Source organism: Trachinotus anak, unplaced genomic scaffold, assembly GCF_046630095.1.
Source record: "Trachinotus anak isolate AG129_WGS33_773 ecotype Australia unplaced genomic scaffold, CSIRO_AGI_Tana_v1 ptg000032l, whole genome shotgun sequence".
NCBI classification, from domain to species: Eukaryota; Metazoa; Chordata; class Actinopteri; order Carangiformes; family Carangidae; genus Trachinotus; species Trachinotus anak.
In genome coordinates, this window is record NW_027273883.1 from 18,762,387 (window position 1) to 18,786,058 (window position 23,672).

Consider the following 23,672-nt stretch of genomic DNA (forward strand, 5'->3'; position numbering starts at 1 on the left):
TTAATCGCCCCCAAAAATGAAGCATATCACTGTGCATCACAACACTATGCTGTCAGACTGTTCCAAAGTTCAACGGTTTGGCAGCTCTCCCATCAGCTGTGTGCATTTGCATCTGCTGAACAAATATAAAGAAAAAAATGGTTAATGCAGAAATAAGTGAGCAGCATGTTTCCCATACATTCATAATACCAGTCACATTGGTGCAGAGTGAGTATTGCATTGCGGTGTGTGCACACATGTCGGAGTAAAGGGTGGGCTCAAGGAGGAGGGGTGATATAACTTCAGCAGCAGCTGACACTGTAACGATTACCTGAGCCTCCAAACATATGGTAAGAATTCTCTTCATGATGGTTTTTCATCACTGATTAAATCCAGAATTGGCAAACTAAGGCAGAAGTCTGGAAGTAAGTTTTGTGTATGTATCAGTTTTACAGGCTTAGGGCATATCACCCTCAGGTTGACAATGTTCGGACATTTATGATTTACAAATCAAGCTTCTTATCTGTGGGGAGTTGCACTTAGGGGAAAGTTGGTCATTTAGTTTTGTTATCACTGTACTGTCTCTTTTTTTCCTTCCTGTCATTCAAAACAAATAAATCTTTCATGAGTGACACCATCACTAACCCAACATGTCACCGACCATTTGGCAGATGCAGAAACGCTTTGTACTCAAGAGAGAAAATATCCTCGGGATAGTGTCACAGAGAGCTGAAGTCCTGCCTCTGTCCCTCTAGCATCCATTGCTCGAGTGTAATTTGTCATAGAGGGTGTCCCTCATCATTCTTTATGAAATGCTGAAACATGACACTGGACTTTTCTTTACACATTCTGAACTACATGGCACTCTGCTGTGATAGTTAGTAAACAACAAAAACATTCAGTCAATGCAGATGTCATCTTCATGCTCCAAATCTAAAAATTGAAGAAAATTATGAACAAACACATTGCAGGCTGACACTTGTGGAACAGAATTGACCATCTCACATACAATCACTTCTGATTCCTTCTACTCTCTCATACAGATATTCTGACTTGGTGCCAAAAAGATCACACCGTAAACCGTCACACATTTATTTCTCCTGCCACACAGCAGAAAACTCATCTGGTTTTCTTTTGGGGAGGATGAAATGCTCCAGAATATGAAACAAACGCTCCCAATCCTTTGGCTCCCACACCCTTGAGCACTTCCATGAATGATTGTGGGGAGTTAAGAAATGTTGGCAGGCTGCCTATCAGTGCAGCTGCGGAATACGGGAGAGATGGGATTAAACAGGGTCAAATTTCAGACTGTAATCCATCACAAATTACTGATTACCTGCTGCAGGGTGTAATCTGCAGATCGCATTTGGGTTACAGGATCCAGACTACTGAATTCATACAAACATTTTCATTCCTCTATGTATACATACTTTGAAATGCATAATCATTTTCAAATGAACTGATGTGGAACAAACATAACATTACAGCACATGTAAAGAGATGTAATTTGTTACCTAATTACCCTGAAAGCCAACAGAACAATCTACCTGTTTTCTTCTTTCCATCAAACACTGACTCTGTCCCTCACACACACACACACACACACACACACTCCCCTGCAACCTGACAGATGGATACAAACCCTGTCTCTCAGCACAGGTGTCAAATGTGATTGGCTACAGGCTGTGGTCTACTTACCACCCACACCCCCTCCTCAAAACGCAGAGAGACAGAGAGAGAGAGAGAGAGAGAGAGTCGTCAGCAGACTTGTGTGCAGTGCTCCCGGGAGAAACAGATTCAGACTCAGTGCGACTTTCATAGACTGCTATTAACAAGCCGAGACGCAGCCTATTTAAGACAATCACATGATTTCACTGGGAGTCAAAATGGTCCGCGGGGGTCACTGGGTAGAGAGAGAGAGGGAGCGCTAGAGCGAGCGTGTGCGAGAAGAGGGGGGAGAAGAGAGAGAGAAAAAGAGAGAGAGAGAGAGAGAGAGAGAGAAGGAGAGAGACAGAGACGTTAGATACTGGTCGCACTGTCTGAGTGAAATAAAGGAAAATGACTTGCCGGAAGAGAGAAGTGGGGATACTGCGCTTGGAAATGAATGGAGACCAGAGCGGCACCACTGAAGAAGCCCGCATCTGAAAGTCGTTGATGCTTCATTCATCTCAAGTCCCGCTGCTGCTGTTGGACTGGTCTACTGAGGCGCTCACCGGGACTGTCGGGCTGTCGGGAAGTGTCATAGATTTCACATTTTGGATTTTGGGAGGAAACGTGATCCACAGACATGATTTTCTTGCGGATTTGTGCAGAGTGGAAAAACTGGATGTTGCTTTTTTCCCACCTCTTTTGTTTTTTCACAGCGGGCAAAGTAAGTCAGTTGCATTATCTCCGCTGCGCCTGTACGCACACGCATGCCGAGCTCATAAAGCTGTCAACACTCCATATGACTAAGTGCCAAGTTCGGGTCATTTTCCGTGATAATTTGCAGGATAGGCTGCGCAGTCTCATTCACATTTCCTTTCTTGCAGAGCCTGCTTTCGAGTACTGGGGCTGACAGTGCAGAATCTCATCGGGAAGCATCGGATTTACTCCGGTCTCTCAATTTACCTCAACACACAGGTATGTCGAGTGTTGGGAGAAAAAAAAAAAAAAACACTCACAGATTTCAGCAGTGTTTCTGCGACTTAGAGTTTTTGGTGTGGAGCAGTGTGCGCTGTGATCCGCCGGTTCATGGTTTACAGTTCGGTGCAGTGAACTCAAAACCATCCGCTGCATCCCTTGAACAGCCAGCAGCATCAAACGGCGCTCACCTGCGCCGTGCGCTGCCTCTCTTCACCGCCGGGGGGCGACCTGCACCCTGACACAGAGCCATCAGTGACTGCTGCCCCAGTGGAGCTCGAGCTGGGGCTCCGAGACAAAAAATAAGGAATAGTTTAATTTTGTAATAGATCGTTTCACCTGTTTTAAGTTTCTGTAAAATCAACTTTTAATTGATTTGGCAATAAAGAATTAAAAGCAAAGTATCTACAACTCTGTGGGGAGTCAGTCTTAAAAGAAGATGCACTGATGCCTGCCATGGCTGCTCAGCTCAGTAATTAGTGCAAGCAGGAAGTGCGGGACTTTCATCTGTTCTTCGTTTTGTGGATCTAACCCCATGTGGTGCGCTGAGTCAGCAACTGCTGGGCTGTGCCGTCTCCTTCAGATCTTTTGGTTTTTGTTTTTGTTTTTTCAGTTACCATGAAAAGCAGACACACAAACAAATGTCAAGACTTCTTTCACTGAGCACATGTGGAGATGATCTGAAGCAGAATTGAGGGGGAAGCCCTCAGTTTCAGATCATCTCAGAGGCAGCGCTTTAACAACCGCTGCTCAGTGTCAGTGTGCTCAGCGTTCATTCAGCTATGTTGGAGTGGGTGAGGTAAGAGTTCACATGTTCGGTCTTTTGTTAACCTTAAGCCAAGGCACCCAATGGTTAGAGCCCCTATCAGCACTAATGGCACTCAGGAGCTACTAAACCAACAGACTAACCACTGCAGGATCTTGCCTCAGTCTCTCAGTCCATCAGACAAGTGTGTATGTGTGTGTGTGTGTGTGTGTGTGTGTGTGTGTGTGTGTGTGTGTGTGCGCGCTGTTCTTGCAGACTGTTTGTATACTGTCAGATATGGGTCACTGCAGCTGGTCTTTTAGTTAGGGCGGTACAAACACAGTTGAGTAAGTGTAAATGTGTGTGTGTGTGTGTGTGTGTGTGTGTGTGAGGTTGTGAGTGTGTGTTGGGGGAGGTGGTCAAAGCAACAAAGATAGAGAAGGCCATTTTCTGGTTTTGCCTAAGTGCTTTGGTGTCTGTGCAGAAAAGGCTTGAGACCTAAAGCACATCAAGTGTTTGCCCTTTGCAGTCCTGCAGCTCCCCGAGTAGATCATGGTTGTAACGTCACAAGGGTTTGAGGTTTGCGGCCCACTATGACCACCCATGCTAAAACATATGCAGTGATGGCACTGCAAGGTGCTTTAAATAAATGCAACCACTATTAATTATGTCATATTGTGTGTAGGGGCTTTAAGTCAGCCTATCCAAAATGCACTAAATAGCCAAGTTCAAACCTCAGGCATTCACACTGCCAGTGATGACACACTGTCTGTCACTCTGCGTGTTTCTCCCACTGACTGCCAAAACACGTCTGTCTCTGTGCTATATTTACTCATTATTCAGACTTGCTAAAGCAGGTCATACTGTACAGTGACTCTGGCCCTTGTTGACTGTAGGTCCAAGGTTGCTGTTATTTCTGTGCACTTTCAGCTGATAAAATGACCGCATATCACTTTCCCATGGCAAGACTGTGCACATTTGCAATGGCCATTACAACACTGTAACAAAATCAACAATGGTGCTGTTTTAGTTGTTTGCTTGCTGGCTACTCACAGACCCAAAGTGTATCAAGAGCATAATGTTTCAAGGTGTGTGATGGCTTAGAGTATCAAACATTTTCTATTTCTAATAAGACCCCACCACAGTAACAATAGTTAATGTGTAACAACATTTCTCCCAGCATCACTTGGAGAACAATTAATTCTCACATTTTGTTGCATTTCGTATGCTAACATTTTGTATGCTTGCAAGAGGGATTATCTTCAAAAGCCTGCAATGTATCCACAGCCTTAAAAACAATTACATGCCTCATTCCTGACACAGGATGCCCTCCTTTAGTAGGTCAGCTCATTCTTACTCAGTGGTTGAACAGGAACAGTGTCTCCTGTCATGATATCCTCTGGAAAACCAATTTTGATGCAGCTCAAGGAGTCAATCAGCTACTCTTCTGATTTGACCTTTGGAGGTACGCAGCTTAGTTTCTGCGGCCACAGCACTATAAGACATTTAACTGGTATAAGAGGCCAGGCCTGTGACCTGCCACCAGCCCGCTTTATGACCTGCAGTTATCCAGCCTGAGCTGTAGTAAAAACTGTAGTAAAACTGTAGGTCAAACATGATTCACTCTCCACTGAACGGCCTGTGTTGGAATTGTCTAGATCCCTTCCTTTTCTTGTAACTCTTTCTTGACCCTTCCAGCAAAAGCGTATAAGGCAGGTCAAGGAGAATTCACAAAGAAAGGGGAAAAGTTTTCTTCAGTATGTAATGCTGTTAAAGTAGCAGCTGTCACAGCATGCACTATATCACTGTAAATGATTTTGACATATCAAATTAGTCTGGACTGTCCACAATGATCACAAGGACGATGTGTTTTATTTTTGCCAAGTTGCATCTATAAAATATAGTCCAATACATCAAACACCATAGACGTCTCTTTTTTGATCCCATGGAGCTCCTACACTCTACATCAAAGGTTTAGAGTTTCATCTATAAACTAGATGCTTTTCACCATCTTAAGTATCATTCTCATTTTCACTCTCTCCAACTCTCGTCATTGCATTTGAATCCCTGTTTTACATGTCATAAATTTTGCAAACACCAAAATGATCTCCCAGCTCACTGTCTTCCTCCCCCTTTTCTCTCCAGAATATGAGATTGTATCTCCATATGAGGTCAACCACCAAGGTGTTTACATCTCTCATGAAGTTGCCCACCATCAGCGCAGAAGGCGACGCAGGTCCCTGACCCCAGATGCAGGCTCGTCGAACACTGATAGCAGCAGTGAAACAGTCCACTTCCGTCTGAGTGGCTTGGGGCAGGGCTTTCACATGGAGCTGAGGGAGGCCTCACAGAGCCTGATTGCACCTGGCTTCACCGTCCAGGTCCTGGGAAAGAACGGCACCAAGAGCCTGAGGGCCTACCAGCAGGACGACCTCTGCTTTTACCAGGGGTCACTGAGGTCAAGGGTCAACTCCTCGGTGGCACTGTCTACATGCATGGGGATGGTGAGTCTGAATGTCCACAGAGTCGGGTTGCAGGAGGGTTTGGTTGAGAAGGCAGGAGTAGATGAGCTGGATCTGGGTTGGTTTGTGTGTTTGCATCAGTTGAAAATCACCTCAGGGTCAGTTAATTTGGACATTTTCATTTTAGTTAAGTTTTGGCAGCATTTAGATCGATCTACCAAGTGAATAGTGTAATTACACTTACTGACCTAGAAGAAATAGTGAGCCTGGGAGCCAATATTCTTAAATTTGGCTCATCCTGGGACCCTGATAATATAAACACACCATTAGTTTTCTTGTCATGCTGAAACCCAGAGAGGGAGAAAGACAGACGTTCATGACCCTTTTTTGGATTTCAAGTCACAGTTTAGAAAACACCGAATTACAGCAGAGACTAGGCAGAACTGAATGACTTAAAGCATAAATAGCCTACATGTACTGTAATTTGGGGTTAGAAGATATTAGACACCAGATGCCAATCAGACACTGAGCTAAAGGAAAGAGTGAGAGGGAAAAGAAGGATGAAAGGAGAAGAAAATCAGATACAGACAGCCAGTAAATCTAGATAAAACCACTTTTTTTTAAATTCATTGTAAGACACTGTCTTTTTCTTTGACACGTACGCAGTCATCAAGCAGTTCTTTGAGTGTGCTACTGTGAGGCTGCCTTTCACACAGTGCTTGAGTCAGAGCATTGTCTGTCTGGTCTGGTCATAACATTGGCTTGTGCTTGACTCCAGTTGACTTAAAAACCCACTGGCTAAGTTGGCAAGTCAGGAAGAAGTTTCTTCCTTCAGTCTGTCCAGCATCATTAGTTCCTGCTCATTCCGTGTATGTTGCACATTTGCCTAAATCAGCTAATGAATAACTAATGAATGGAAAAGTCAAGTCTGCAAACACCACAGAATGTTTGGTCTATAAGCCAGGAAAATCCGAAAAACACAAACATGCCAAATATGCCAAAACAATGTTTTGGTGGTATTTCATCCTCTCATTTAGCATACAGTATACTGTTAGACCAGGTTTCATGGTCTACACATGAAGTACACTTCACAGATATAAATCTTATTTTTCTTAAGCATAAGTGACATCTTTTGTAGTAGGCTCTCAACTTGAGAGCATTAATCTTTGCTGATCTAACACAGCTGGCATCTTAAATACCAAACTGGCTGTGTGCAAATCACAAAATACAGAAAATGTAATTGAACAGAATTGTCTTTGGGGTGGGGTGCTAGCATGTGAATGAATGGCAACTGGATAGCAAGCTAACTTGGCAATGTACGTAATATAATATTAGTGGGATATACAACATACTGAAAGTTACACAACTAGTTAACTGATATCCAATCCAAAACTGAGCAGATTTATCAGTGTCAAATTCAGATCAGATCACTTAATAAGAGCAGTACAGCTTGCATTTGTGGAATTGTAATTGTAACTGTAATTGTTCTCGTGGTGTTTGGGGGCAATTTTGGTTTCCTTTCTATCTCTTTTCATGTAATACATCCAACTTGGATAAAAGTCACGATTTTAACATGTAGTGTAACATTGCTGAGTGGACAGATTCTAATTATTACCCTTGGTCTTGTTTGTGTTCTGTGGAGAAAGTTGGCTGAATTTCAGTTCTTGCCTTGGTGGTCCTCCTGTGCTGCATGAAAATAAAGGAAACAGTACTGTAAGAATGACATTAAGTAAGCTTAAGTGAGGCAGCTCTACCCTAAGACCTCAAGTGTTATACCAGCGCGCTTAGTAGTCTGGACTAGGGAACAAAGGACTTAATGAATACATACTAATCTCAGTCTAGCACTCACATAAACATATTATTTTAGAGCTCAACAATCACTGAGGACAGAGGCAGAGACTGGGCAGAAGGCAGAGACGACAGGACTGTGATGTTACTTATGCACTAACATATCAATGCAATCTTGAGTTTCCCAGTTTGAAAAAATGCATTGTGTCTTGAGAGCATTCAAGTTTGTGGGAATATAAGCTTTGCATCTGAAGGACCTTGTTACAACCAAAATGAAATATGGTCATTGAAATTCACCATTCTTTCACAGTTTTAACCAAACAAATGCATTGAAAAACCAGTATGACCACATTTCACTTCAGCTTGGATTTTTTTAAATGTTTTAATTGTAATAAATTCCAGGCCTGACTTTGCTGGTTTTCTGTTTATATTTTCATTGTGGAGGACCACTGCTGTGTCTGAGAATTGCCCTCTAAAGCAACAGACAGAGAATGGCATATCTCCAGGGATGCTTCCTCTTCTCTCTCTTTCTCTCTCTCTCTCTCTCTCTGTGTGTGTGTGTGTGTGTGTGTGTATGTGTGACAGAGAGAGAGAGAGAGAGAGAGAGAGCATGTGTGTATGTGTGTGCATGTCTGCATTTCAGACCAGATCCCAATAAAAGATTCAGCCAAAAGGTCCAGGGTTGCAGAGACTGTAAATGTGGTTCTCACGACTAAGATGGACTGGGTCAGTGAATGGGAATGGGAAATTTTTTCTGATGTGACTTGGGGAACTTTGAAGCTATATCAGCAGACAAAGGTATTTAGGTTCCTGGGGAAAGCTAAAGATAGTTACCATTTTTCAAAAATATCAAAATGTTTTTATCAATATGAGAATTGTATCATATTTACAACATGACCATGTATCAACTCAGCTTCTGAATATAAGATAAGTGCTTACATTCATTCCTACATTCAACTGAAATCGTGATTTATATTGATGTGAAAAGGCATATTGGTCCTATATTATTCCATTTTTATCTTTCGTTGTTACGTACCTGTACCAGAAAAACTATGCAGTTGAAACAGTGTGTATGTTAAACTGTGTAACACATACCCTTTGCTCCAGATAGATGCCTAGGACTGGTCAAAACTTGGTAACAAAGTTCACTTGGCCGTTTGAAAGCTCATGAGAGACCTTGTGCTTTGGTCAGGTTCCTATTTGGCAGGTAAAAGGTAAATATTGACCAGAGGAACCCAGATCAATATCTGTATCAGGAAGAGCCCCTGGCCTCCAACTGGGTACAACTTAGATGAGACCATTTCATCATTCTTGTTTGCTCTGTCATTGAGAAATTTTACTTGATAAGGCAGTTTTCAGTATTGAACATTACCTCGACATCACATATAGCATTTATAGCATATAGCATGCTTTATGACTTTATGAGGTTATTTTCTTTTCATTAGTTTTTTTTTTTTTTGAGTGAAAAGATGGAATCATCCTTGTTGTAAAGGACTGAACATTACTCATCTGAATTGAGAAGGACTTACACACCCTATATATTTGTGTCATCTCAGGCTTGCCGATGGATGCAAAGAAAAAGATTAAGAAAGATCACAGTGAAAGAGGGAGAGATAAAGAGATAAAGGCAATAAGGGTCATTGTTTCCGCTGTGGCATTTTGAAGTTCTGAAACCCCCTTGTAAGGGGTGTTATGTTGTAAATCCTATGTATGAGTTGCCTTTTCAACTCCCCTCTTCTGGCAGCCCATATAGTGGTTAGCCCCACTTTGATGACAGTAGGGAGTTCAACCATAAAAATCTCTTACTTACAGGCAAGGAACTGGTGGAATAAAAGCAGCAGGCCAGTCCTTCTGACTGCACTATTCACCTGCCAAATGGTTCGAGAGTGTGCACAGTGGACTACACACATGTGGAGGGGGAGATCATAAAACAGGTCCTCCTCTGTGTCGACTTTATGCTGCAGCGTAATCCGATTTAGTCTGGCTTTTATGGGGGGTGAGGGAGTTGAGCGGTGAGTAGAGTGACATGCAGGCATTGTTTAACTCTGATACCATGAATCATTATTTTTTTCCCCTATATGTGATATCCTGTGGGATTTTTAGCCGTGCCAGCAATGGGGCTCTTACAAAGGCCATGTTGGTCTGTCGGTCCACCGCTTTGGTGTGCACTAAAATATCTCAAAATCTACTGGATGGATTTGCACAAGATTTAGTACAGACATTTGTAGCCACAAGACGATAACATCCACTGACTTTATTGATCCCTTAATTTCTCATTTAGCACAATCATCAGGTCAAAATTTCAGTTTGATGTTTTGACTAAATACTTGCAGACATTCCCATCAAGCTGTACTTTGTGTTTAGCACTAATCACAAAATGTTAGCATATACGAAGATGGTGAACATGATTATTATTATACCTCCTTAACTTTAGAATGTTGGCATTGTTATTATGTGCATGTTAGCATGCTGACGTTAGCATTTAGCTCAAAACACCACTGTACCAGAGTATGGCCTCTGAGAGCTGCTGGCATGGCTGTGGGTTCTTAGTCTTGTTAATACAGGGAGCTGGGGGGGTAATGTGTCCTGCTTCTACAAACTGGAAACTTGCATCAATGACACATTTCACAGAACCTTTTGTACACATATACATGGTTTAGGCTGATGGTGGCTCCACATCTAATGCAGTAACAACTGGGTCTTAAATGCCTTTTGTGGATGCCAATTAATCCACAAAAAAGTCTTAAATTTTCCTCTATAACAATGACATAACCATCAATCATCCTGTAAACTCGTTAACATTAATTGGGGACATAAGTAGCTCTGTTTCTAGCTCATTCTCTCATCCAAAGATACATCATCATCTCTGGTTTTCACATACATCTCTATCTGTTTGTCTAATCTAATGTCTCCCAGACTTCCAATGTACACCTTTCTTTTGTACCAAAGGGAAAAGCTAAATGTCCTCCCACCACAAATCACTTGGAGGTCATGTGTTTTCCTCTTGTAAAAGGACGGGTGTGTTTCTTGCCTCAGGGCTCGTAGTAGTAGTAATAATAGAATGCTGCGCACTCGTCCCACCTCTGGGATTTCCACGAATATATGAGGGATGGTCTATTGATGTGATGAAGCTTTGAAAAGCATTCAGTGTGGTCTTGGCAGGTTGCTATGATCAATTTGCAACATAGGATACATCAAATGATTGGGATCGTTACTAGTTTTATCACTCATGGTGTCTTCAGTTGTACAAACTAGATTAGGTATTGAGTCATGGACCTGTGTCTCTGAGACTGGAATTAAGTCAGTTTGCAGTTTCCAGATTGATATACCTCCAGCTTGTGTAATGTGTTCTGGATAGCTAGCCAACAAATGACTAAGGTACATCTTGAAGTGAAATTGCTAATTGATTAAGAAATGGTGTCTATTGCTGAAGTGTGTTGTCAGAGTATCATTTCCATTTTTCCAATAACCCTGTCAACACTGAGCCAAAGTTTTGAATCCCTGCCTTCAGCTGCTAGAAATTGAGCCACTATGGAACCAGCTTTCAGTTTGCATGCACCAAAGACCAGACAGAATTGTAGCTGCACTTTGGTCTGTCAAAAGAGGGATTGTTTGGAAAAGTTTAAGGTATTTGTTCTAATGCTTAAATTGGAAAAAAAACATTATTTTTTAACTTGAATTATTGCATTGCAGATTTTTTTGTTTTTGGTTACAATACACAAAACTACAGTACACAAAATCTGATTATTGTATAAACTCTGAGACATACTGTACTTCTTATACGCTTGGATTGAATTCAAACTCATGCTTGGACCAAAAACCTAAGTAATAAATGTGAACTCTAAGTAAATATAATAGTAGGTTTTTGGTCTCTATCCCATCAGGAAGGGCAAGTTAAGCAGAGGTAAGCAGAAAGAAAGAGAGAACCATATACTGCACACAGTCAGGTGCACCTTGTAATGCACTGAAAGCTTCCCTCCTCAGTTCCGTTTTCCTACCCCCCCACACCCCCACACCCCCAAGACCTCATTCCTGTTGCTGCTTGTCTGGATGCGTCTGACTCCAGAGAGTCCAGCTGTTTGCGCCCTCCCAAGTAGTATTTCAGCATTTTATGACTGCTATTTGCACCTCGTAGAGCACAGTGTGTAATCTGATGACTTTGGCTATTTAGGAAAGGCACTAGTGTGACCTAATCTCTGAACATAGTGGCTTTGCATATACACACGTTTTTTTGTGGAAGGCTGTGTAGAGTTTAAAGACTGAAGACATTATAGAATGATTATCTGTAGGATTGCTCACTCTTATGCCTTGAAAGACAAAGAGGATGCATGTTGCTTTGTTTAAGACAGAAACATTTTGAATTCATTGCACATACAGTAAACTGCTTCTACATATGGTTTTCTGTACAATTTCTAGTCTAGTTTCTGTCTACGAATATAAGCTTGTTATATGCACAACATAGAAAAAATTGTCTTAAGAATACAAAATCTACCAAACAAGTTAAACATTACAACATCAACATCTGATTGAATGTCTTACTCACAAAAAGATAGAATTCAGTTAATAACAATGGGCACTGATTTATCTTGAGGAGAAACAGGCATGTGGTTCTTGTCATGATGGAGCTGCAAACACAAGCCAGTACCAGTAGCTCATCTCTAACTCAGCTTTGCATCAAAAGGATTTTGAAAAGATTTTCATGTCAAGAATTCATGAAAAGGTACAGATGAAATCACGAAAAGACGTTTGAAGTTTAACAACTTCAATAAAGAAACAAAATTTGAGAAGATAAGCGTTGTTAGAAACAAATTTGAAGTTCTATAGACAGCTGTCATACTGAAAGGAAAATAGAATCAGTCATCATAATGTACTTAGATTTCATCAGATACAGTGCATGCCTATGTACAGGAAAGAGAGTTGGGACTATATGGCAGAATATAAGCTTACAAAGTCATTATAAATCACTTATTATGCTGAGGGACCCTGGTATTGGAACCTCATCAAGGACCCCTGGAGATCTCCCCTGTTTTTGGAATGATTATGTCAAATGTAACACAGTAAATTTTCACAAACATTATAATACAACCAATGTATGTCATTTCCACCAATGTGATGACAACATAAACCCCAAAATCTCAGCACCAATGCTGAAAAAACAGACCAGCCTATGTATAGAACAATAGAATGTAACATATGCATGTGATGCTGACAGGGAAGAGACAGAAGTGTCAATCACAGAGTGTGTCACCATGAAATGCAGTCTTAGCTATCATGGTGTTCATGCTTGTTGACATGCTTCACGTGGAATTGTGACAAAAAGTCTTCGGCTTAGGTTGCACTGTTTTTTAAATAATACCCCTGTATGATTCTACAGTGATTTCTTTGCTGCTTAAATGCATACATATACATATCTGCATGCTGCTTTGAATAAGGCAGTGTCGCATGCTGGTATAAACAGCAGTGAAAGAAGAGCCATGTCTGGAAATTTATAACTATATGGGTTGGCAGTATACAGTTAGAAATCCTTTTAAAACTGAATGTCAGCCAGACTACCCTGTCAACTCCAGACCACTTTTTAATATATATCAGAACATGACAGTTTCTATAACAACTCAGAACTAAACAGTTAAGTCCACAGGCTACAGGTGTAAGTACTATGACTGTCTCTTTCCATCATGGATTTCCTCTCCTTTATCTGTCCCATCTCCTTCTTCTGCCGTTGGTAGGAGGTGACCAAAAAAAAACAAGAGATTTTCTTCTTTTATTCCTTTTATTTTACATACTTTTAGGATCAATATACCAAATCAGCAGAAACCCTTTTGTTAACCATCACATGACACCAAATTTCCCTGGAGAGCTGCTTTATTGTATCTCTGCACAAATTCCCCAGAGTCCCTCCCCCCCGAAACCACCCACCCAGACAGAGTGAGTTCTCAACATGTGAAGTTTTGAAGGTTGACAGCAGCGCAGTTCAGGTCAGAGGCCTCACCGTGACTTGGAACCAAATTATGACAATCGTCTGTGATTACACAGCACCGGGGTGGGTGCCATGCGGATGACAGGATCACGCACCAGTTGTCACATGTGATTGCAACCAACGGTCTTGGCTGGGGATCCTGGCAAGAAATATTTCTTGACCGCTGCCAGGCAGGCCACAGTGGAAGGTGGTAATGCATTTGCAAGCATCTCTCTCTTTTCTCTTGTTCTCTTTTTCTCAATAATTGATCCCCCACCCACTCATCCCCCGAAGCAAATTGCTGTGTTGCATCAAGGTCAATCGTCAACAGTCAGAATTAGATGCAGCATTTGTCTGGGATGTCCTTTTGGGGGATTTTAGCACAGAGCAAAGATGACAGTGCTGGTAAGTTGCTGATGTAGCAAAACATGCACACTGTCTGAAGACTTCATTATAAAGTATGCATTGTTTTTTGTCTGAGTGTGCACTTTTAAAGGGTCTAAAAGACTGTAATCATCTCAATAAGTACTGGCCAAAAAAGTTTGTTTCCGGCTGTAAATATGTCTCCAAATATATTTCCTCATCGCTGTTTGTGGTTATCTTTTGTCTGTCAAACACCAGTTACTGTACAGTTGGAAATGATCATTATTTGCCACAGAACCACCTGCAAACAGCATCTGCTCTACACTGGCTTGTGGTCAGAGCATAAAACTTAACAATGGGATTTGAACGAGCATACCCCACATTTGACCATAAACGGCTGTGACATCTTAACACGTCAAGAGTCACACAGTTGCATGTATGGATTTGAAATCTCTTTGTTCTCTTTTTGCTGCAAAGTGTCACTGATAATAATTTTACAATATTCAAGAGATTATGCCAATTTAGCTGCTGTGAAACTAATAATGCATGACAACTTTCTTTGCCACGGTACGTGATGAAAGCTGTAAACTGTACAGTGATTGTGGTCACAGCTGACACATCTGTATTGGCTTGTATTCATCTGTACTGAGTTCACAATTTTCAAATTCAGTGCATAATACAGTCACAGTATTTTCCAAGGACTCTCTTCCTCTGATTTCCTGATCTGTGGTTATTAGGCTGGCGGAGGTAGAGGCCTGGGTTAGTAAGTGATGATGAAACCAGTGCTGAAAATCATTATAGCAACATCAAAAAAAAAGGGTCTGCTTCTGCAAAATTGCAACTAGACACACTCCCAGTTTAATGAACAGATAGATAGACACATGCACACATAAAGACATTTTGTTCCACATGTTTAATCTCTGTCTTTCCAACTTCCAAGCACAGCCACAGTCTCACCACTGCCACTGTGTCAGGCAGTTTCTGTCAGCCAGCAGAAAGGCTGTGCTGATGAAGGACCTCACACTCCACTCACAGCTCACAGTGAAAAAACAAAAGGGGACTGTAGTCAATTAAATGTATTTTAGGGAAACTGCTGTTACTGCCAAGTGCAGTTACAGTCCAAGCACTACGTGCCAGTTGACTGTCAACACAGATGTGGTGCGTGTTTGGAGAGACTGGGAGAGACAAAGAAAGAGGCAGAGAGCAAGAGAAAATAATCTCCAAGTGTCTGAGCCGGCTGCGTTGATAGAAGTTTATTGAAAATGGAATATGAAAGCTGAAAGTGTCTGTGTGTCTCTCCCAAAGAGACTGAGACTGAGATAGAGATGGAGAATAAGGTCAACTTTAGAAATCCCTTTCTCAAACATACAGACTTGTGATGGGCTTCTCCTTAACTTATCCCCTGAAACCAAAAACATAAGGCATCGGTACTTAAAGGAGCTATGTGTAAGTTTTGCCATCACATTAGCAATAACAGTTTACTTAGTAGTGTAGAAGTTCAGCATTAAACCTTATTACTTTACTCGCCCAGAATTGTCTCCAGCGGTGGAGAGAAATGCCAATTCTTACTCTTGTCTCTTTCACGTCTTTTCTTCTACTGAAGTTAGCATTGCCAACCAGGTAGCCCTGGCCCTTAGTAGCCAGTCTTGTTACGTTCCCTTAGTGACTCACTCCAATCTGTCCTGAAGACGTAGCGCTGCTCTACGGGCATAGTATAACCTTTTGTATTACAAGACAACAGCTGAAGCTCTTGTCAAGCCGCAATCACCACCCGCTCCTGGCAAGAAACCACATTCAGTGGCAGAGAAAACTTACAAATAGTCCCTTTAAAGTGTGGCTTTCGCCCTAACATGGCTCTCAATGACAGCAGTTTCAAAGAATAAGAAATATTTATAACATCTAAGAACAGATTTTTAGAATGGTTTTGTTGCATATTATACTCAGATAACACTTTAGGAGCTGTTTCTGTTTGCTAGATTTCTAATACACTCGACTATTAGAGTGAGGAATGTCTAAACTTCGACAGCCTCGAGCATATACGTTGTTTATGAGAGAGATGCCACCTCCTTTCATCCTCACACCAGCCCTTTTGTTTGAAACTCTTTCTAGCTGACTGAGCCTTATTTAGATTTTGCTGAGATGACGTCTGACCCTGAACAGCAAAGCAGATGTTGAACATGAAGAAACATGGCCAGTAATTGAGCCTCATGGAGGTTTAGGGGGGGTCAGGTTCACAGTGACCCATGAGTCAAATCTTGACTAATTGCTGACAGAGACAGATTGGGTAGCTGGAGATGGTTATTGTTTTGTTCCTTTGTAATATATGACTGCAGGCCTTTGGGCTACTTTCAGTGGAAGGGAATGTGTCAGCTGTTTAGGTGTTGGACATCAATAATATATACTCTACAGGTCACCTTTCAATATTTTTGACACATGTAGCATAAAATACAGTATAAATTCATACTCAAAATTGATGTAAGTATGTTTATTTTGGGTCCCATATGGCTTGAGTGCTTAGAAATTAGTTAACAAGTCTGCCCGGGCTCAATAGGTATAAGAGCCACTTCTGTAAAGCTAATGGGACTGTCTGTTTTGCCTCTAGTCAGGTTTGATCAGAACACAGGATGCAGACTACTTCCTGAGACCTGTGTCCCTCAGCCTCGCCCAGAGAGAGAACTTCACAGCACCTTCCAGTCACCAGCCACACATCCTCTACAAGAGTGAGAGGCACTCCCGGACAGAGCAGAGAGATCATCGGGTGCATCAGAAGCGATCCACGGATTCCACTCCCCACAAATCAGATCATCATTTTGTCACCAAGAGATCCACAAATTCACGGACAGACCCCACCTACAACACAGTTAATGAAGACCACCACAGGGGCCAGCAAAAACAGCAAAGGCACATCAACGATTATCACCATGGCAACAACAACAACAGTCACAGTGACCAGGCGGAGCGTCATGGAAGTGGCCATCATCGCAACATCCATCTCCATGACAATGACTACAGACATGGGGAAAAGCAGAGGCAACACTTCTGCGGGAGACGGAAGAAATGTATGTAAGGGCAATTTCTCATTCTGGTCCACATGTAACTTGCAGCGTTAGCACAGAGTGCAGATTCATACACCACCTCTTCATGTTGAGATGCATGAACTCTTCCTGCAATTTCTTCACACAAATTTCATAAGTTTTCTGTTTGACTTCTACAAAATGGTTAACATTTGACACTTAAAGAAGAATGTTCCCACCTAGACGTACTTCTCACATTACACATTTTAGGCACTGTCATAATAAAAATGTTCAATGTCAATAACTAAATTAGTGGTTTGAACTCGGAGAGGTTAAGACACATTTTGAGGAATTGTCACACCACTTACAGTTTCACAAAGAAGAGAAAAAGACTGACATACAATAATCTAATTGTTGACATTTTCAGTTAACTCTGTTAGCAGTCAGCCTCACAGGGTTGCGGTTGGTCAGAGTAATGCGAACACAGAGACGTGACGCCAACAGAATATGTTCCCATGTTCATTTGAATTGCTGTGAATGCTATTGTCATCATACGAGTGCAGAAAACATCCACAACAAAGACTGCAGTTGTGTAATTAGGGCAAGAACGGTGCCTCGCCACACTGAAAGAGACAGAGTCGGTGTTAATATGTGTGGCAGTTAACACATCATTAGCCCCTTTGTGTGTTCAAGAGAAAAGCAACGTGTGTTGTCACTCACAAAAAAGGCAGACTAAATTCTGTTAAGTAGCCTTTTTAAATTAGAGGAAGACAATTTTATTATTGTAGATTTGACTCATCAGTCAAAATGTCACTAATGTTTTGCAACTAGAGAAGGTTTTGATTTGTATTTCACATGATGGCACATGTTACCCCTGAACAATAATATCACTGTTTACGTGATACATTTTTGGTTGAATTCATTAGTGACTTAACCTGTGAAAGGTTATGGGAAATGTTTTCCAATCACTTTACACTGTCACAAATGTTTGCTCTCAAGAAATTACCACAAGATCAGTTAACATTGCTGGTGTCACAGGGGTCATTTGAAAGCGAGCAGGCAGGGATTGGACTGGTACCACCACCATTACCCTGCAGAACCCCAGCTGTCTGTCCCCTGTGAAAACACACCGATGTTTACATTCCCACAGAGTGACATCACTGAACACCTGTGCCGTGTTTTAGTCAAAAAGGCACTTTGGTCGCTCACCTGCTTTCCGCCTATATAAGCAACCTTTCGAACCTTTATAGTTTATCGCAGCCAGGCAGTGATAGGTGAAAGTTTTGATAACTTGAAAACATGGAAGTGGAGATTTGAGGTGATAATGTTGAAAGCTTCAGCGGTCTTAGGCTGTGTTTTGCTTTGACTGGCGTGTACTGCTGACCTTGTGTCAGAGTTGTAGAACTAAGTCTGGATTTTTCCAAGAGGTGGCCCAGCTTCAAAAGGAGAGTTAAAAACAGGGCATTTGATGTCAAGATTAAGTCTGTGTTTGTCTGGGTCACATGTTCACTTAACAAATAAGTCCTGATAAGTCTTCACAATAAGCTTGTATTGTGAATTCATTGCAGTTCACGTCATCATTTTAAAAATTCAGCATCCCCTAAGAAAAAAAAAAAATCTTATCAATGACGCACTGACATAATTTTGGGCACCATTCAAAACTGGATTAAAAGTGGATTGAAATAGTGACAGTTAAAATCTTGAATTGCTTTTACTTCTTGTAATTAATGAATAAATGGCCTCTGTCCCTCATTAGCTAACACTGTATTACGACTACAGAATATGAAATTGAGATCTCTTTAAATATTACACTGACAGCAAAATGGATTTGCCTCTAACATGTAAAGCTTTCACGTAATGGTTGCATATTAAGAAAATTTGACTTGCTGTAGGTGCTGCAGATGCATAGTACATCACATACTGTGGTTTCACACTTTACTTAATGGTAGCATAACACTGAGACTGCCAGAGTCAACAACAGAAAGAAAGCTCAGTTTGCAGTTTATCCATGACATCAGGTCATGAAAGAAAGAGTATAGTTAATCATCCAGAATGGCTGTCAGCCACTTGCCAGAATCGCTGGTTAACACTCACAATTAACGGTGGCCATTTGCCTCATGGCTACAGGTTCATTTCAAATCTTGTGCAACATACAGTATAATCAGCTGTGAGGCGGAAGGATTGTATATTTGTAATGGACGTTATAACCGCTATTAAATTGTTATCATGTGCACGATTGTTTTTTCTTTCATCAATCACTTACAGCCCACTATCCCACAGTTTGTTCCTAAAGATGTGGACTCCATAGCTGCAGTGTGTTACATATATTGAGTTCATTTAAGTGTTACTGTATAAATTTGCTTAAAAGCAGTAAATAAGTAAATTAATTCTCCGTCCCTTTGTCTCTCTCCATCTGTTTTTCCAGACATGCCCAAACCTCCTGAAGAGGATGTTTTTATCCTCCCAGATGAGTACAAGTTTATCCCCAGGAACAAAAGGGCAGTGCTGATGAAGAGCCAGTCCACTCAGAAGCTCAATGTGGAGACGCTGGTGGTGGTGGACAGGAAGATGATGGACAACCATGGCCATGAGAACATAACCACATATGTTCTTACTGTGCTTAATATGGTGAGAGAAACATAATTATAACTACAGTGTTAGACACAGTAGAAGTTATAATGGGATGATGTGATTTTTTCCATACTTTGATACTTTAATTAGCCTCCATTGTACGTTATGTGTCGTGCTAATTATCAAACGTTAGCATGCTCCCTAAATTAAGATGGTGAACAACGTAAAAATACTAAATTCTAAATATTCACATTGTCATTATGAGCATGTTAACATGTTGATGTCTGTTTGTCAACTAGCTTCACCATGTCTTTCAGCATTATCTAAGAATTAACATATAACTCTCTATAAGTGAATTTAGCAACAGTACAACAAATGTTAGTTTCATCAAAATGTTGGCATGTTACACACTTGCCAGACCGCAGCCTGAATCCACATTCGTTTTTGTATGTTTGTCACAAATTAGATTTAGTGACTGGACGTCTTCCATTCTCACTTATCAGAAGGAGCACATCTAAAAACATGAACCTGATATCTGAGTGAGATCATTGCCACAACACTCACAGTGACCCCCGTCCTTCTCAGCTGATCTGCAAGCAAATTCTGTCACGCTGGTTTTGCTACTTAGTGACTGACTGACAAATCCAAAGATAATCCATCTATTTTGAAAACATGGTTCCCTCTAGTAGAAACCAAGCTGGAGTAGTCACCGCCTGCCTTAATGCAGTATGGAGTTTCACAGAAAACACCCAAACTCCTACCCCACCTGCCAGCTCCCATGGGTCTCAGAAAAGCAGGCCCAGCATTTGTGAAGATTTATGTTTTTAACATAGCAGAGTGGAAAGACTTCAAAAAACATTTTGTAATTACAGATTAAAAAAAATTATGTACCACAAAACACTGAGGCTCTATGGAAACTGGTGTGATTGTTTCTTTTATGAGGCAGTGCAACCACAGTGATTCACCGTATCTGTTAAAGTGTGTAAGTCTGAAACTCTGTCAAACACTGGTGTTCCAGGATATCTTAGTTAAAGTGAGTGGTTTTGATTGCCTCTTTGACCTCAGAACTTTGAATTCTGTAACAAACCACAGCCGTGTGACTTCAAATGAGTCAGTGCGGAGGAAGACCAAACATCAGGAACATAAGGAACACATGAGAGCGTTCCTGAAGAAAAAAACGCTTCATGAGTGGCACCTGGGTTATTCACAAGGCTCAAGAGAAAGACAGAGAGCAAAGAAGAGCTAAAGATCAGGAGGCCACTTTCAAAGCCCAAACGGTTATGATTGATAGTCACATATCTGTGTGAGTACAAGCTGAACTGGAAACAGCAGTTGTGGCCGTTGTACCTCAGTGGTACCGTCAAAAAGGCTTTTGTACTATTTCTGCAGGAATTACAAGTTGTTGTCTCCTTGACTCAGACTAAATTTATATAATCCACAGTCTACTTATTATAGTTCAACTGTATGTGAAAATATCAACCACATTTATCTCATAATTTCATAATAATTTCTTAATTTTACAATACTATGGAGACACAGTGAGCTAAATTTGTGCTAAGTATTTATGATTAAGACAAGTGCTTCATATGAGTGGTTAGCTGACTGTATGTGTGAAAGATGCCACAGGGTGTATTTGGGACCCAGTATGCAACATGTTGACAGTTTTGGCTCTTTTTAAGAGGCAGGTCTGTGTTTGAAGACTTTTCACAACTGCATATCAGATGACAGAAAAACACTTTCTACTTCCAAATCTCTCTGGAAATCTCCATGCTAACTATGTTTAACTGGATAACAGGGAATCAGGTTTGGAATAAACAATGTGAGCCTGTCTCGTAGCCGCGGACTTTAACTGTTGGCAAAGCTGCTTTAGAAAGATATTTAACCGTAAACAGAAATGTGTCATTGTGACAGGACTTGACAAATGGATTGCAAAAAATGAAAGCATTATGTAAATAATAGATAAAGAGAGATATCAATATGTGATAACATCTGTTTGTGTGTCTTCTAGGTCTCCAGTCTCTTCAAAGATGGTACAATAGGGGGGAACATCAACATAGTGATAGTGGGCCTCGTGCTTCTGGACGAAGAGCAGGTAAGTATCTCGGAGCCCGTCTGTAGTGTCAGGTGAAATATTCATATGTCCAAAAACCCAGCCTCTCAAACAGCACTGATGCAATATTATGTGGAGTTGAAGGGTTTGAGAATTTCTCACATAGGGTATTTCGAATCCATTCATGTAAAAAGACTCCAACAACACTACACAACAATAATACTATATGTCCTTACCTTAAGCACACTGACCTTGCTAGCAATGACATTATGGAGCTTCAAACATGAAGGGAATGCAAAACACTGTGTGTTTATGTGTTTTTATGCCTGAAGGTCCAGATTTATTAAGTCTCTGAGATTTTCCCGGGGTCGTCCTAACTACTAAGGACTTTTACAGTGGTTAATTATAGGGTATACATTTCCTTGAATGTTTGTCAGATTAAGGAGGGAAATTCTCTTGAATCGCAGGAGATGGAAAGACAGCATGAGAAAAAGAGAGAGATAGAGAGAGAGGGGGATGAAGAAACAGGTGGGTACAGTCAAGAGTCATGCAGTTCAAGGTCAAGGGATTCTGGTTTCTATCAACCTGTGATGCTCATAGAGTTCAATCTTCCTTGAGAGGCTGTTATCATAATGCCAAAAATGTCCCAGACCTTTTCTTTCCTAGCAGCCTGTTTTATCAGTGTCCCCTCTCACACCATCATGTTCCCTTTAACATACACACAGTATCAGCATACTGGAAAACCAAGAAAACAGTTAACCAGTGTACAGTCATGTAAAATGAGAGAATAAGTAAAATGTCCTGGAAAATATTGCGTTGTCTTGGAAAAGATGGCAGATGGCAGGCTAGTTTATGGACAACAGAATTTTGAATAGGCTGCTTTTGTAGTTTTGTTCGGCAATGCTGTGAACACACCATGAAGTCACATTACATATATGCAGGTTGGATAATTCACTACTTAAGGAGCCGAAACTCTGAAGAATTGAGCTTACGTTATCCTTTAAATGTATGTAAGTCACTGTCGGCCGCTAGCTGTGGTAGTCTTCATTAGGTTAGTAAATCAACTTTTCTTCCCAACTTGTTTTAAACTGTTGAATAGTAGTTAGCATGTTTGGTTCAGTTGCTCAAGTTGACGCGCTTGCTAGCTTGTTTTGCCTATAGCTAAAGATGTAAGGGTTGTGATTCAACTCTGGTGGAGCAAAGGTTTCAAATGTGTGTTGGAAATTGCTGGGAGTTGAATAATAATAAATAAGAAGCCGAGGTCAAGGCAATGAATGGGAACTCAACTGTATGTTAATCAAACACCGGCTAACAACACTTTTTACTGTGCTAGCATCTTTGTTAACGTCACTTCAAACCCATGTTGCATTGTTCAGGTAAAACAGACCATAATATGACATGAAATGTTTAACTTCTGTAGCAGTGGCTCACAGTGGGTGTAATTAACCTCATTAAAGACTAAACTTCTCATTACTAGTTAGGGGCCTAAAGTGATAAAATGATAAGACCCAGCGGTAGCAGTTAATCTTAGCAAATTCAGCTTGAAATCATATATTTAGTTGTAAAGTTCAGTCTAGATTCGTCATCAGGGAAAATTTTAGGCTATTATTTGTGTTCTTGGTTTTCAGGTGAGGATAGGGCAGGAAGAAAAAAGTAAGTCGGTTTATAAATCAGTAATGACATTAATAATGGTAAATTTTATGTTTTTGAAAATATACATTTATGTTTATATATTATAAACTACTCTCATTTTAAATCAGACTTCCACAGATAGGAACATGCTAGTGTATGGTGTGTCGGCTGTCACATCAGTTAGATCATCACTGAAAATGTCCTTGGAAAGTCCTGGAAAATGATCTTTAGAAAAGAGTGGGAATCCTCTGTATGTCTAAGATCTTGTTAATAGATTGTAAAGAGCAGACAAGGACACTAAAACCCAAAAAGGTCAATAAATGTCAAAGCATTGCCTTATCTCATTCTATTAAATTATGAATGGGTTTTATTGATATTTGTGTAATCAGAGGAAGAGGGAAGGTAATGTCATTTAATTTGACTGACATTTCTTTCATTGAAATCCACTCTACTTTATGCTCACTGCCTCTTTCCATAAAAACGTTGTCTC

At 40.8% G+C, this 23,672-nt stretch overlaps 1 protein-coding gene across 5 annotated transcripts in view; it reads left to right on the forward strand.

Moving 5' to 3' along the window:
- Positions 1–1,723: 1,723 nt before the first annotated feature.
- Positions 1,724–23,672, forward strand: part of LOC139613953 (A disintegrin and metalloproteinase with thrombospondin motifs 16) — a 56,634-nt gene continuing 34,685 nt past the window's right edge. Inside the window, exons 1-6 of one of the 5 annotated variants that reach the window (XM_071471008.1) lie at positions 1,724–2,350; positions 2,511–2,601; positions 5,492–5,850; positions 16,518–16,974; positions 19,355–19,557; positions 21,509–21,592. In XM_071471008.1, the coding sequence (XP_071327109.1) occupies positions 2,267–2,350; positions 2,511–2,601; positions 5,492–5,850; positions 16,518–16,974; positions 19,355–19,557; positions 21,509–21,592 (1,278 nt within the window). In that variant the 5' untranslated portion in view covers positions 1,724–2,266. Of the gene's footprint in view, positions 2,351–2,510; positions 2,602–2,686; positions 3,401–5,491; positions 5,851–8,235; positions 8,395–16,517; positions 16,979–19,354; positions 19,558–21,508; positions 21,593–23,672 lie in introns of those variants that run through there. The other 4 variants (XM_071471010.1, XM_071471011.1, XM_071471009.1 and 1 more) reach the window with 4 other exon arrangements.